This window comes from Microtus oregoni, unplaced genomic scaffold, assembly GCF_018167655.1.
Source record: "Microtus oregoni isolate MIOR12 unplaced genomic scaffold, Mior012 000081F_ref0000091, whole genome shotgun sequence".
NCBI classification, from domain to species: Eukaryota; Metazoa; Chordata; class Mammalia; order Rodentia; family Cricetidae; genus Microtus; species Microtus oregoni.
This window is the reverse complement of record NW_024544541.1, coordinates 2,549,948-2,565,449: the sequence shown is the minus strand read 5'-3', so window position 1 is coordinate 2,565,449 and position 15,502 is coordinate 2,549,948. Positions and strand designations below refer to the sequence as shown.

At 48.0% G+C, this 15,502-nt stretch overlaps 1 protein-coding gene across 4 annotated transcripts in view; it reads left to right on the top strand.

Moving 5' to 3' along the window:
- LOC121441779 (calsyntenin-1) overlaps nucleotides 1-15,502 on the top strand; it is a 65,923-nt gene that overhangs the window by 27,289 nt on the left and 23,132 nt on the right. For all 4 annotated transcript variants that reach the window (XM_041643067.1, XM_041643066.1, XM_041643064.1 and 1 more), the window contains exon 2: nucleotides 5,062-5,184. In XM_041643067.1, coding sequence (XP_041499001.1) covers nucleotides 5,062-5,184 — 123 coding nt within the window. The remainder of the gene's footprint in view (nucleotides 1-5,061; nucleotides 5,185-15,502) is intronic.

The following is a 15,502-nucleotide window of genomic DNA, read 5'->3' as shown; positions in this document are numbered from 1 at the left end:
ACCTAAGTGAGGTGGTCCATTCATCCCCTGCCAGCGCCTGCCTAGCATGTGTGAGGCCCCGCACCCCACCCCGTGCAGTTCTGCCAGGCAGAGCAGAATTTGCACAGTAACCTCACTGATTCCTGTTCAGGCCTCCCGCCTTTTCTGCCCTCCTGTTCTTTTTAAACTGCTGGCCAGACATGGGGCACGTGCCTTTAATCCCAGAGTTCACTGTGCAGGAACTCCCTCTGTAGACCAGGCTGGCCTCAAACCCACGGAGATCCATCTGCCTTTGCCTCTGCCTCCCGAGTGCTGGGATTAAAGGTGTGCATCTCCATGTCTATATGTCTAGCTTACATGGTGGAATTACAGTTCCTCAGGCTTTTGATTGACTCTTGACTGGTTCTGGCTCATAAGTTCTGAGAAGCAATGGCTTGTGTATCTCGGGAGGGGAAGATCTTGCTTGCTCTCACTTGACCTTTGGCAGGGGAGTAGGCGTCGGCAGCTGCCTTGGCATGTGGTCCTCATTGTGAAGCTGCCCTCACCCAGCGCTGGCTCACCAGCACTGCGAGGGCACTGTCAGCAGGGCCGAAGAGTTTTGGAAGGCAGACGCATTTCCATGTTTGTGCTCTGCCCAAGTGTCCCAAGAGCCCAGTACCCTGCAGCCTGCCTTCTGCACAGAGATGGAAGACTGCTGGAAACACATAGCTCTGAGAAGCTGAAGGCCTGTGACATTCAGCTGGTTAGAAGGACCACAGATGGTCTGAGCTGAGCAGAATTATGATTGGAGACAGGACTCAGTCTGAGAGTGTGTCTTTTGTTTTTACATTTTATTATTATTGGCGTGTGTGTGTGTGCGCGCGCACGTACCATAATGTACATGTGGAGGTCGGAGGACAACATGGCAACCAGAGGATTTCTTCCTTCCTTCCTCCCTCCCTCCCTCCCTCTCTCCCTCCCTTCCTTTCTTCCTTTATTTCTTTTTTTCTTGAGACAGGGTTTTTCCTGTGTGGCTCTGACTGTCCTGGAACTCACTCTGTAGACCAGGCTGGCCTTGAACTCAGAGATCCACCTGCTTCTGCCTCCTGAGTGCTGGGGAAATGTGTGCACCACCACCACCCAGCTTATTTTTATTAATTTAAATTGTGTGTATGTGTGTGTTTGTGTGTGGCTATGCACATATGAGCACAGGTGCCCCTGGTAGAGGATCACCCTGGACCTGGAATTCGGTCTGTTGTAAGCTGCCTGACAGAGTGTTGGGAGCCAAACTCAGGTCTGCAAGAGCAGTCCCTGCTCTTACTGGAGAGTTATAGTGAGTCTCCAGCCCTGAGAATGCATCTTCTGCATTTCCAGTTTGCAACCATGCAAATGCCCTCCCGTCAGCTTTCTGTTGCTGTGAAAAATGCAGGAGAAAATCCCCGTACACGAAGAAGGGTGTGGTGGTGGTCAGCCCGCAGCCTGTGATCAGTTGGCTCCTCATCCTGGGCCTGTGGAGACCTGTACACCACTGCATGGAGTGTGTAGTGGAGGCTGATCACTTAGTGGATGGGAACCAGAGAAAATAGTGAGCAGGGGAGAGAGGGAGGGGCCACCATCCTGGCCACACTCCCAAATGACCTACCTTCCTTCCATCTGGTCCCATCTCCTAAAGGTTCCACCACCTTCCAATAGCACCTCAGGCTGGGGGAGCAAGTTAGAGCGTCTGGACCTTTGGGGTCACTCACTATCCAAACTGCACCAACCTGTTCACTGTTCTGAATCCTATTTCACACTCTGTGAGTGTCGCTTGCATGTATTCTGCACACCAAGTGTGTGCTGGTGCCCACACAGGGGGCAGAAAAGGGTGTCCGGTCCCCTGGAGCTGGAGTTATGGATGGCTGTGAGCCACCATGTCCTCTGCAAGAGTGAGAAATTCTCCTAACTGCTGAGTGGTCTCTCCAGCCTCTCCCACCCCAGTGTTTTCGAGAGAACGAGAATCAGAGAATTTACTTCATTGTTTATTATGAATATTTGTTGCCGGGCGGTGGTGGCGCACGCCTTTAATCCCAGCACTCGGAAGGCAGAGGCAGGCGGATCTCTGTGAGTTCGAGGCCAGCCTGGTCTACAAGAGCTAGTTCCAGGACAGGAACCAAAAGCTACGGAGAAACCCTGTCTCGAAAAATCAAAAAAAAAAAAAATGAATATTTGTTATTTATTTTTGACAAATCTCACTATGTAGCCCTTGCTGGCCTGGAACTCACGGTGTAGTCCAGGCTGACTGACCTTGAACTTGCTGTCCCTGCCTCCTGAGTTTGCAGAAGTGGGCCTGTACCACTAGCTTTTAGGGACTCGAAGTCTTGCTGGTCTTGCCAGCTCTGTCGTCTTCATGGGGGCTGCTGATTCTCCTTTAGTGACCAGGGGATGGGCCAGAGGGTGTTTATTTGTTTTAACTTTTATTTATTCTTCGTGGCTTTCTCATGTAAAGTTTATTTTTTAAAATCAAGCATAACACCCAAGCACCTGCTGCCACCTGGTGGCAGTATCCCAGGGTTGCGGCGTCTTTTGATGGACCATAATTCAGTTTGTCTTGGATTGAAGTGTACAGTGTGACCAGCCTAGGTATTTGGAAGCAGGAAGCATACATCAGAGTTTCTACTTATAAAGGATAGAAAGTAGACGAGAAAGCTGTGCAGTGTGTCGTTGACGTAGCGAGCACACCATGAATCCGAAACCAACCTGCCAGCGTCTCTTGCTTCTGCGATTGAGGCAGGAGAACAGCCTTCTTTAGCCCACAGAATTGGGATGTGCCTGGAACAAAACTTTCATACTTGAAGTTAACCTAGAGGTTCACTGCTCATATTGATTTATTTTTATTTTATGTGCATTGGTGTTTTGCCTGCATGTCTGTCTCTGTGAGGGTGTCAGATCTTGGAGTTACAGATAGTTGCTAGCTGCCATGTGAGTGCTGGGAATTGAACCCAGATCTTCTGGAAGAGCAGCCAGTGCCCTTAACTGAATCATCTCTCCAGCCTCCTTATAGTGACTTTTAAATCAAGTTTCTAATGGTTTAATCTGAAGTCACAAATCATTTTCATCTGAGAGTAACTCCAGAAAGCCCCTCCACTCACCTGCAGCTTTGATTGCCAGTTTTGCTGTTTGAGATGTCGCTGGGTCTGATCTGGAGTGCAATGAAGTGAGCGAGGTGTAGGATTGACATGGCTGACGTGTTCCTGGACGTACAGCCTGTAGTGTGTAGGACTGTCATGGCTGACGTGTTCCTGGACGTACAGCCTGTAGTGTGTAGGACTGTGTCATGGCTGACGTGTTCCTGGACGTACGGCCCACAGTGTGTAGGACTGTGTCATGGCTGACGTGTTCCTGGACGTATAGCCTGTAGTGTGTAGGACTGTGTCATGGCTGACGTGTTCTTGGACGTACAGCCTGTAGTGTGTAGGACTGTCATGGCTGACGTGTTCCTGGACGTACAGCCTGTAGTGTGTAGGACTGTCATGGCTGACATGTTCCTGGACGTACGGCCCATAGTGTATAGGACTGCGTTGTGGCTGATGTGTTCTGGACTTACAGCCCATAATCTTCTGGTGGTTTTGGAGAGAGGGTGATTACAGAAACATCAGTCACTTGTTTCTATAAATGTTTCATAATGCAAATTGAATGTGATGAAATATTAAAAATATCATTCATTAATTATTGAAAAGTTCAGTCTCTAGAAATGGCCATCTCTCATTATACTGCCAGCTTAAAGGAGCAATTGAGAAGTTTGGAATTATCAAGCTAGAATGCTGGGATGGTGGTGGAATTAATCTCCACAGAGTTATTTTCTTTTTTTTTTTTTTTTAAATATTTATTTATTATGTATACAATATTCTGTCCGTGTGTATGCCTGCAGGCCAGAAGAGGGCACCAGATCTCATTACAGATGGTTGTGAGCCACCATGTGGTTGCCGGGAATTGAACTCAGGACCTTTGGAAGAGCAGGCAATGCTCTTAACCACTGAGCCATCTCTCCAGCCCCCCACAGAGTTATTTTCTACTCTGAAACTTGTTAACCATTTTCAGCTGCAGCCTGTCCATTAAGGTGGCAGCCCGTCTACTCCGCTGGGACGTGATGGGCACCAGGCCACTCTGCTGGGATGTGACGGGCACCCTGCATTTTGCTTTGCTTAATAATTTTATGTTCATGTTGTGTTGGAAAAAACCAAGGTGATATCCTAAGAGTTTTATGGACTCAAATACTGGAATAAAAATTCAATTTTATTTTTATTATGCCTATAATTTTATTAGTAAAACAGAGTGTTAATACTTGTTTGTATCAAATGTTACTATTAACTGCAAGCCAAGCTAACCACTTGCATTGTAGAATGAAAGACTGGCATGTGATTCGGTGGTGTGCAGCTGTGAGCCCAGCGATTTGGGAGGCAGAAGTAGGAGGATTGAATTTGAGGCCAGCCTGGACTACATACCATGGCCCTGGGGGAGTGGGGGGCACTAAGATTAGAGGGTGTTGAGACGTGACAGAGTGTTGGAGTTTGTGAGTGGTTTTCAGTGCCATTTACCTCCCCCAGGTGTGTCCCAGCTTCCTTCCCAGTGCAGTTTATGTGAAAAGCTTCTGGGAAGAGCCTGGGGTCTCCCAGTGGGTGAACTGCCCAGCTCATTGCGCAGCAGAGTTGCCCTCCGTCTAATGAACCCTTTGATAGAAGGCCGACCCGTGCAGATTGTGAGCTTTTCCTGATTCTGTCAGCGCCGGCAGCCATCCCTGCTGCTGCATGGGGAGGAGGGTGGCGATGCTGACCTGTCTGAGTCGTCCTCGTCGTCAGAGCTCCTGCCCCAGGAGTAGCCTGTGGCGCGAAGGAGTCCATTTTTGTCTCTGTGATCTGGGCTAGATTTCATGTGGCCTCTTCCAGTAATGACATCCTGTTTTTTCCAGAGGCTCCATCTCCTTTGACCTTGTTGATTTGTGTGCCGGTGGCCTTTCCTCATGTGTGCACACGCGTGTGTAGCCAGCCGGCATTTGTCCTCAAAGGCGGCTGAGGGTTAGAGCTGCGGCCCTATTCTTACCTGATTTCTCCTTTTCTCCCGATGCAGTTAATAAGCACAAGCCATGGCTCGAGCCCACCTACCACGGGATAGTCACCGAGAACGACAACACAGTGCTGCTGGACCCTCCCCTCATCGCCCTGGATAAAGATTCACCGCTGCGTTTTGCAGGTACGGTGGCCAGCTGTTCTCTGTGGCAAGCTTGTCCTGGGTAGGAAGCAGCTTCCATCTGCCTGGATGACTGGACCTTTCAGGAAGGGTTTCGGTAGCTGAGAGCTGCTTGTGGCTCCAGGCAACACATGCTCTCTAACAGTCGGGTAGCTGAGCAGAGCTGTTCTGCCGGTCGAAGGGGGAAATACTTAGCATAATTGCATCGTTATGTGCTCTGCTTTGTGCAGATAGGCAGATACCGTCTAGACAAGCACAGCCAGACGGAGCACACAGACCACGTGAGCACTGTTCAGTATAGCATCGATGTGGGGGCCCGGGGACCTGGACGCAACCCTGGCTTTCACCTGCATCTGGGTGCTCAAATGCCAGCGTCACTTCACGGCACGTGGTCTTGTTCCTTTCGTCTACACAGACTTAAGGAACTTTGAGCCATCTTTGTCGGGAAATTCTTTTAGCCTAGATTACTTTCTTTTTTCAGTCTTTAAATTTTATTTAATTAAAGGATTTCCTATAGATTTATTTATGTGTTCGAATGTTTTGCCTGCATATGTGTGTGTGTACCGTGTGAATGCGTGGTGCCCACAGTGGTCAGAAGAGGGCATCACAGCCACTAGGACTGGAGCTGTGCATGCTGGGAATCAAACCCAGGTCTACAGAAGCAGCAGGTTCCCTTAGCCACCGAGGCCTCCGCCAGCCCCTCTCTCTGTGGTTTAAAATTGTGAATGCTGTTGTGCTATTTAAGGAACATACATTGCATTCTGAGCACATTCTCTATTTGTTTCTTTTGCTTTGGTTGTTTTCAAGACAGGGTTTCTCTGTGTAACAGACCTTGTCGTCCTGGAACTCGCTCTGTAGACCAGGCTGGCTTCAAACTCACAGAGCTCCTCCTGCCTCTGCCTCCGGAGCGCAGGGATTGTGTGTGCCACCACGCCCCAGTATTTGTTTTTTACAGGCATGTACTGCCATGCCCAGCTTAGTGGGTTCATTTTTTTCTCTTTTACTTTTGTGTGTGTGGATGTTCTGCCTGAACACCATGTGCATGCAGTACCCAAGGAGACCAGAAGAGGGCATCAGAGCCTCTGGAACTGGAGTTAGAGATGGTTGTGAGTGAGCTGCAGTGTGGGTGCTGGGAACCAAACTCAGGTCCTGTGGAAGAGCCATCTCTCCAGTCCCACTTTCTGGCTTGTTTTTATTACATTTTGAGACAGGTTTTGCTATATATTAATGCAAGCTTGCATCAAACTTGTTGTCCTCCTGCCTCAACTTTCTGAGGGCTGAGATGGCAAGCATAACACCCCACTTACTAAAGTTAATAAATGTTTAAGTTGAGTTATTTTATAAGACTGTATCCTGTGTCCTCACAGAAAAAAATTTGTAGGATAACATCAGAGGTTTTGGTCGTGTGGTAATTTTCCTACATTGCTGACATTTAGTGGTATTTTCCAGTCAGGTCTATTCTTGCATCGTGTCAGCCTTGGCTGGTGGAGGGCTGTCCTTTCTCAGTCCCAGAGTCAGATCCATGCTGGGATTACACATGCACATGTGTGGCTGTGTCAGGTTTTAAAGTTTTCTCTTTTTTTCCTTCCTTCCTTCCTTCTTTCCTTCCTTCCTTTTTTTTTTTTTTTGATACATTAGCAAGGAGAAGAGGGTGTTTGTGTGTTTGTTATGTATGTAGTATTCTCTCTGCATGTGTGCCTGCAGCTAGAAGAGGGCGCCAGATCTCATTACAGATGGTTGTGAGCCACCATGTGGTTGCTGGGAATTGAACTCAGGACCTCTGGAAAAGCAGCCAGTGCTCTTAACCACTGAGCCATCTCTCCAGCCCTCTTTTCAGTTTTTTAAAACCATATATATATATGAGTGTTTTGTCTGCACATGTGTGCAGGTGTGTTAGGCTGGAAGAGGATATCAGATCTCCTGGAACTGTAGTTAGAAATGATTGTGAGCCACCATGTGGGTGCTAGGAATCAGAACCAAGTCCTCCACAAGAGCTCTTAGCCACTGAGCCATCTTCTCCAGCCTGTGTCAACCTTTAGTGTGGGTGGTCAGGCTTCATCAAGCTCTTTCCCCACTGAACCATTCCCCAGCCCCAAACAACCTTTCGCACATGAATGCAGGTTCCTACAGAGGCCAGGAGAGAGTGTTGGATTTTGAAGCCAGAGTTCTAGGTACCCAGCTCCACTGTGTTTTTTAAGTAATCACAGTTGCTTCTTCTGTATGTGACATTTAGAGCTATATCACAGTTCTAGTGTGGTTGCCTAGAATGTGTTTTGAGTGGATTTATATACATTCCTGCATTTTAAGTGATTTAAAAGCCCAGGGACTTTTAAATTGATGGAGTGGTTCAATTCCTAGCACCCACCTAGGGGCTCACAGCTGGACCTCCAGGTCCAGGGAATACAACCCCCTCTTCTGGCCTCTGAGGGCACCAGGTGCACTGACACATGAGGCAAACATAATATATGTAAAACAAAAACAAAATGTTTAAAAAAAATAAACTGGGAATGAACTTGCTTAGCCAGAGCCCAGAACCATGTGACATATGGTGGTGCATGCTTTTAATCCCCTCATCATTCATGAGGTGGAGGCAGGAGGATTAAACTGTCAGGGTCATCCTCTGATACATAGTAAGTTTGAGGAAGGCCAGCCTGAGCTACATGAGACCCTTCCTCAAAACATAGCAAAGAAATGACTGAAGCCCTGGGTTCTGCGTTCATTGCCTCCGGCCTCGATTTACCAAGCCAGCTGTGTGTGGCCTGTTTGTGGGGCTCAGTCCTACTACACAGCTAAGAATACCTTTGCGCCTAAGCATCAAGAATTAGATTCCAGGCACCTCTCCAAGTGCTTTATAAATAAAAATTTGTATTTAATTCTCTGCCACTTGAAGTAAGAATGTTTTCTGCCAGCCTCATTTTAAAGAGAGGAAGCTCAGGGGCTGGAGAGCTGACTCAGGGGCTAAGAGCACAGGCTGCTCTTCCAGAGGACCCGGGTTTGTTCCCAGCACCTACGTGGTGGCTCATGACCACTGTCTGTAACTCAAGTTTCCAGAGATTTGGTGCTCTCTGTGGGTATCAGGTACACGGGTGGTGCCTAGACATCTATGAAAGACAATACTCACACACAAAAGATAAACATATAGAAGTGTTTTTAAAGAGAGAAGGAGGGGGGGGAGTTGAGGCCCAGAGCTGTTGAGCTTTCCACTCGGCCTTAGAGGTGAGATTCTAGCTCAGGCTGGACAGGGGACACTCTGTCATGGTGTTCTTTATAGCTGCAGGAAGTCAGGAAGGGAAGGGGACAGACTGGACCTCACGTCCTAACAGCCATGGAGGGAGCACTTTCCCTCTTCTCATGAGACTGAGTTTACTTTTCTGTCCCCGATGATGTAAGACGTCTTCTTTCATTTATTATTATTGTTTGGGTGAGTGTTTGTTTGCTTTTTGTTTGTTTTTCTTTGTGTAGCCCTGGATGTCCTGGAACTCTCAATGTAGACCAGGCTGGCTGCGAACTCAGAGATCTCCCTGCCTCTGCTGGGATTATAAGTGTGTGCCACCCCCAATAAGATTTCATTTTGCTGCCCAGCGGTGGTGGTGCATGCCTTTAATCCCAGCATTCAGAAGGGAGGCAGAGACAGGTCTACAGAGTGAGTTCTAGGACAGCCAGAGCTATACAGAGAGACCCTGTCCTGAAAAAAAAAATTTAATATTTTTATACCATTTATCAAATGTATTTGGAATGAAGCAATACCTATAATATTTCATGGTTTTAGGAGTCCTCAGTTCTTTTTTATTGACATATAAATGAGATAAACTAGTCAGAGACGCAGTGTAGAACCAAACTATGGTGTAATTGGACTGACCTGCAGTCGACCCGAGTCGCCCTTAACCACTCACATATTCCTTTTTCGTTTTGAGAGGGCGAGAGGGTCTCACTGTGCAGCTCCGGTTGTCCTGTGTAAACCCAGACTGCTTGTTCGTTTCCCGGCCCCTATATTAATCACAACACTGTTTCACCAGTGGCTCGTGCATATTTCTAGTTAGCGCTTAACATCTTAAATTAATCCATTTTTATTAATCCATGTATCGCCATGAGATTTACTGGTAAAGTTCCAGTGTCCTTGGGCAGCTACATGGCGTCTCTGACTCCGCCTGCTCTCTCTGTATCTCTGTTCAGATTTTCTACCTGGCTTTACTCTGCCCTGCCATAGGCCAGAGCAGCTTCTTTATTAACCAATGGTAATAAAATATGCACAGCACACAGAGGGGAATCCCACATCGGTCCTGGAACTCACTTTATGTAGACCAGTCTGGCCTCTAACTCACAGAGATCCGCCTGCCTCTGCCTCTTGAGTGCTGGGATTAAAGGTGTGTGTTCTATACCTGATCTTTTTTCTTTTTCTTTTTTAAAATATGCAATTCATGAACCAGAAAAGTCAGCCTTTGTAATCCACTGAATTTAAAAAAAAATCGTGTTCACAAGACTGTTCACCCATCAACCCCTCTCCCTTTAAAGCATTTGAGCACTCCAGGAAGCAACCCCCACCCCAGTTCACTGCCCTCCACAGTGCCTCAGTTCACGGCCCTCCACAGTGTCCTCTCAGCCCCTGGCAACTGCCATAGGTTTGCCTGTTCTGGCTGCTTTCCCATAAGATTACCTCCGGTGTTTAGTAACTGCTGTTGATTTCAGGGTTCTGTGGTGACATCCGCCAGACCTTGGTCCTCTTAATTTCTGGGTAGCAGTCCCTTGTGTGGACAGGCCACATTCTGGTTTTCCCCCATCCATAGGTAGACGTTCACATTTTTCCACTTTGGCTGTTTTGTGGATGTGTACTCCTGACGGCAGCAGGGGTTTTGACCTTTTGCCTGGGGCCTGAACAGGTGTATGGGATGTGGAAGGGAGCACCTGCCGTGCCTGGCCATCATATCTCAGAATGTCTCCCTGGTGAGGCTGAGCAGACAGGCTTATGAGCCAGCGGGTAGCGCTTGAACCCTGGCCATGCAGCCTTCAGCCAGTTACTTACCCCACAGTTTCATCCTCTGTGAACATAGAGTAGTTTAACACCTGGGGGCAGGGGGTAACCCTGTCTCAAAAAAACAGGGAAAACCCCCAAAATTTTAACACCCTTCGGCTTGGGGAATATTCGTTTGTGTACATGTGTCTGAGAGCTTAAATTCACAGCTGTGGACTGGGTGGTAGCTAGGGTAGAGCACTTGTGTAGCATGGTGTAGGTCGACCCCGACCCCCTCACACCAGAGATAACAATAGAACAAACCTGTCTAAAGCAGTGGAGCCTTGCCTGGTCCAGAGTGTGAGATGGGACGTCTGCTGCTTCCGTGTTAACAGTGGAATCCTATTTAACATTCAAAAAAATACATCTTCAGGCCAGCAAAATGGTTTAGCGAGTAAAGGCACTTGCCACCAGTCTGGGTCCCTCATCTGTGGTGGAAGGAAAAAAATGGACTCCTATGCTGTCCTCTGACATGCACACATGTATGCACATGTGCACACACACAGAGAGAAATAGATAAATGTAATTTTGTATTGTTTTGGTCTTACTTCTTAGCCTTGGCTGTCCTGAAACTCACTCTGTAGAGCAAGCTGGCCTCAAACTCACAGAGATCTGCTTACCTTTGCCTCCCGAGGGCTGGGATTAAAGGTGTGCGCTCCCACACCCAGCAATAAATGTAATTTTTAAAGATGTTAATGTATAGTCTCCAATTTAGTATTATGTGGGAAATAGGCTTCTGTCTCTTTATATAAGTCTTCGGTGTCCGATTTCCTCACAGTTCCTTCAAATTATTTTTGTGTTGGAGCAAGGCCAGACATGGAGACTTATTCTGGGATCGTTTTGGCAATGAGTTTGCTGTCTCAACATGACTGGAGATGGCTGTGAGCTCATTGTCAGGGAACTGACAGTTCCCAGCTTGTCATGGGGCTCTTTGTGGGCCACTTGTCCTTACTGCTTCCGGAAGTCAGGTGCCATTTCCCGGGTGGGGAAACTGACTCAAGGTCTGTCACTCACGACAGCAGAGATGATGACCTTGTCCACTTTTGTCCTTAGCACCCTCGCTAGGTCAGTGCTTGGGACACACTGGCACCCCATGCGTGTAGGGAGAGAACAAATGAGTTTAAGCTACACATCACTGGTATTAGAGTTGCCAGACAGCCTGGGTTTGCTGTGCTGGCTCTCCGAGAACGTTCTGGTTTGTGGTCCTAGCCCCTTCTGGGGTGTGTGTAAGTAAGCGCTGAGCTCACGTGACAGCGCTCTGAAGCAGACACATGTGTGATACGGATCATCTTATCCCTGACACCTCTGGTATGTGTTGTCAGTATCAGACACGTGTGCATACACGGCCAGGTCCAGGTTGTTTCCTTGGGGTGACCTAAGTTGGTTCGAAGGAGGAAATGCATCAGTTTGCTGAGGACCCTGCTGTGGGCGTCATCTTCTTAGACGACGGTGGTGACTCCCTCTCTTTGCCAGTCTTCTTCTTTTCTTTTTAAAGGTTTATTATTTTTATGTTTGCTTCTGGCTATTCTCAAGTCTTTTTCTCTGGCCTACAGTCAAGTATGAGTGTTTTGCCTACGTGTGTGTATAAGCACCACTTAGTGCCTGGTGCCTGCAGAGGTCAGAAGGGGGCATCAGATCCCCTGGAACTCACAGACACTTGTCATTCAAGAATTCTTTAGGGAAGAAAATTTCCCTTGGCAATATTAGAAAATCTTAGAGTGGAATAAAAGGAGAGAGAGAGAGAGATTGGTGAGTGATGGTGGGGCACAGGCCTTGCTGGGTTCTGGCTGGCATGGCTGGGACTCTGATTCTCCACAGGAAGACAGGGTTTTAGGAGGTCCTCTGCAGTGCAGTTATGTGGAGTCTGCATGGAATAGGAGGGGCCAGGGCCGGGAGGAAGTGGCACCGGAGGCGATTCTGAGAAGTTCTTCACTGTAGTGTGTGAGGTCCAGGGGACAGCCGAGGGTCGTGATGCCAATGTGACTCCATATGATGCTGGCGATGTCTGTGAATTGTGCATAAAATGGAAGAAGAATGGGGGGGGGGGTCAGTGCCAACCAGACAAATAAATAAATCAATCAATAAATAAGCAAATAAATCAGTGGTTTTCAACTTGTGGGTCGCCACCCCTTTAGGGATCAAAGGACCGTTGAAAAGCACAAATATTTATAGGTATGAAGTAGCAACAAAATAATTTTATGAAGCTGAGTGGTAGTGGCTCACACCTTTAATCCCAGCACTTGGGAGGCAGAGGCAGGTGGATCTGTGAGTTCGAGGTCAGCCTGGTCTACAGAGTGAGTTTCCAGGACAGGCTCCAAAGCTACACAGAGAAACCCTGTCTCAAAAAATTAAAAACAAACATCATCAACAACAATAACCCCCCCAATTTTATGGTTGGGGGTCACCACAACATGAGTAGCTGTATTGAGGGGTCACAGCATTAGGAAGTCTGAGAACCCCTGAAACAAACAAGCTTTAGCTCCTGCGAGAGTGGAACGTGAGTGACATAAATACAAGTTAAGGAGGGACGGGTCAGGAAGCTCTGTGGGAAGGTTCCCCATCGCTCAGTTGGCAGTGAGAGACTCCTTGCTGTGCTAAACAGGGACAGATAGGAAGTGTTGTGGGGGAAACTGAGTCATGCCTGGGACTTGCTGAAAAATTCCCCATGCAAGCCTGAAGATGGTAAGGATAAATGATGTTAGCCAAACCATGCACACACACATATACACCACACAAACACAGAGATACACACATACAACAGACACACACACGTACACAACACAGAGACACACACATATACACCACACACAGAGACACACACAGACACAACAGACACACACACGTACACAACACAGAGACACACACATATACACCACACAAACAGAGACACACACAGACACAACACATATACACAATAGAGACACACATACACAACACAGAGAGACAGACACACTACACAGACACAAACATAACAGACACGCACACAGACACACCATACCGAGAGACATATATACACAACGCACACAACAGAGAGACATACACACAACACAGAGACAGAGACACACTTCACAGACACAGACACAAACAGTGACACACATACAGACACATGACACAGAGACACACACACAATACACAGACACACCATACACCCACAACAGAGAGAGACACACACACAATACACAGACACACCATACACCCACAACAGAGAGTGACACACACACAATACACAGACACACCATACACCCACAACAGAGAGTGACACACACACAATACACAGACACACCATACACCCACAACAAACACTCAACACACACACACACACACACACGACACAGAGACAGAAACACCACACACACACACAGGCCGTAGTGCCATAGAAAGCCCCATTAGCTAAAGCCAAGGTTCTCACCCCAGACTTAACTCCACTTCTTTTCTCTGTTGGTTTTTCCCTGAATGTCCCTCCGCACTTCCTGCTGACTCTGCCTTCATTAGGCCGTCTTCCCTCCCCCCTCTGGTGCTGCAGAATCTCTTACTGACCACTTGTCCCACCTTGTGTCCACAGCTGGACCCAGCTGCCTCATTAAAATCACAGCTATGGGCTAGATGAACAGATAACACGTGAGGCCGTTTGCTGGCTGCCTCTGCTGAAGCCCCCTGGGAACCCAGCTTGTGCAAGGGTAAACCCCTTCCCTGCTGTAGCAGCCAGCCAGCTGCTGAGGCTTCAGGTCACTGTAGGCAAAGGACCCAGTAGAGGGGCTTTAAATAAGCCCTGGAGGGTTTCTGAAGCCCCTTGGCAGAGCCCGCGACAGTAGCCAGCTGCAGTACTCACAGTCAGTGGGGCTCAATGAGAAAGAGTTACACACATCTGCTGGTCTCATTTGGAGGGCAGCACAATGTGCTTACAAGTCATACATGTTCCTGTGTTCATCAGCTGTGTCTTTGAAGGCACTCTTACAGGCTAGCCCCACCGCCAATCACACTGCAGAACAAGGTCATGTTTAAAACTGACATACTAATTCCCAGTCTTCCAGACAGACCTCCCTTCTGTATTCTTTCCCTGGGCAGGAGGAGGCAACATCAGGCTTAGTTTCTCAGTTATGCTCTGACCCCATTGACCCTGCCTTTAAAGTTCCTCCCATATCTAGGGCTGTTGCACCTCGAATATACCTGATCTCATCTAAAATACCCCCAGAGGGGCTGGAGAAGATGGCTCAGGTTAAGAGCACTTGGCTGTTCTTGCAGAGGACCTGGGTTAAGTTCCTAGCACCCATATGGCTCACAACCTCCTGTAACTCCAGTTCTGGGGTTCCAGCACCCACTCTAGCCTCCACAGGACTGCACATATGTGGCACACATAAACTCTTGCAGGCAAATATGCATGTACATAAAAAGATCAAGCAACAAGACAAGAGTGGCCTCCCAAACATGAACTTGACCATTTCTTGCCATCAGGTCTGGTCCCCAGCATCTGTTGCTGAAGTGATCCAGGTACCATGTTTGCCCGGGCAATCTTGTTTTAGCAGAGCCGAGGGAGGTCCCTTTCAAACCTTCATAATCTTGAAGTCCCATTTGCTGTGGGACAATGGTCTGTACCCTGTCACTTGTATTTTAAATAAATGCTGATTGGCCAGTAGTCAGGCAGGAAGTATGGGCGGGATAATGAGAATTCTGGGAAGAGGGAAGTTACCGTCTGCAGTTATCACCCAGATGAAGACTGGGAACTAGGCAGGACAGAAACTTCAGACAACACCCATTTATCCAAGCAGCTGTTCATTTCCTTCCCTCTTTTTTTTTTAAATATTTGTTTATTTATTTATTATGTATACAATGTTCTGTCTGTATGCCTGCAGGCCAGAAGAGGGCGCCAGACCTCATTACAGATGGTTGTGAGCCACCATGTGGTTGCTGGGAATTGAACTCAGGACCTTTGGAAAAGCAGCCAGTGCTCTTAACCACTGAGCCATCTCTCCAGCCCCTCCTTCCCTCTTGATAGAAATTCTTGCATCACTCTGAGAGGATGGCTTAGCAATGCTTCTGAGCCTTCTGTGGAGGCTGAGGCAGGAGGATAGCTTGAGCCTAGGTGTTCAAGACCAGCTTGAGCAACAGAGCAAAGCCCTGCCTCCATTTTTTCCCATTGCTTGAGTATAGGGTGTCCTCGGCCTGTTATTTGAATGTCGCCTCAGTGTCAGCGATCAGCATTTCATGCCAGGGTCCTGTCTGTATTGACTGCAGGCCTAGGGGCCTTGCCGGGAACACAGGCTCACATGATACGGAGCTGCCTGCCGCATTTGCCCTGTGCTCTGCAGCAAAGTG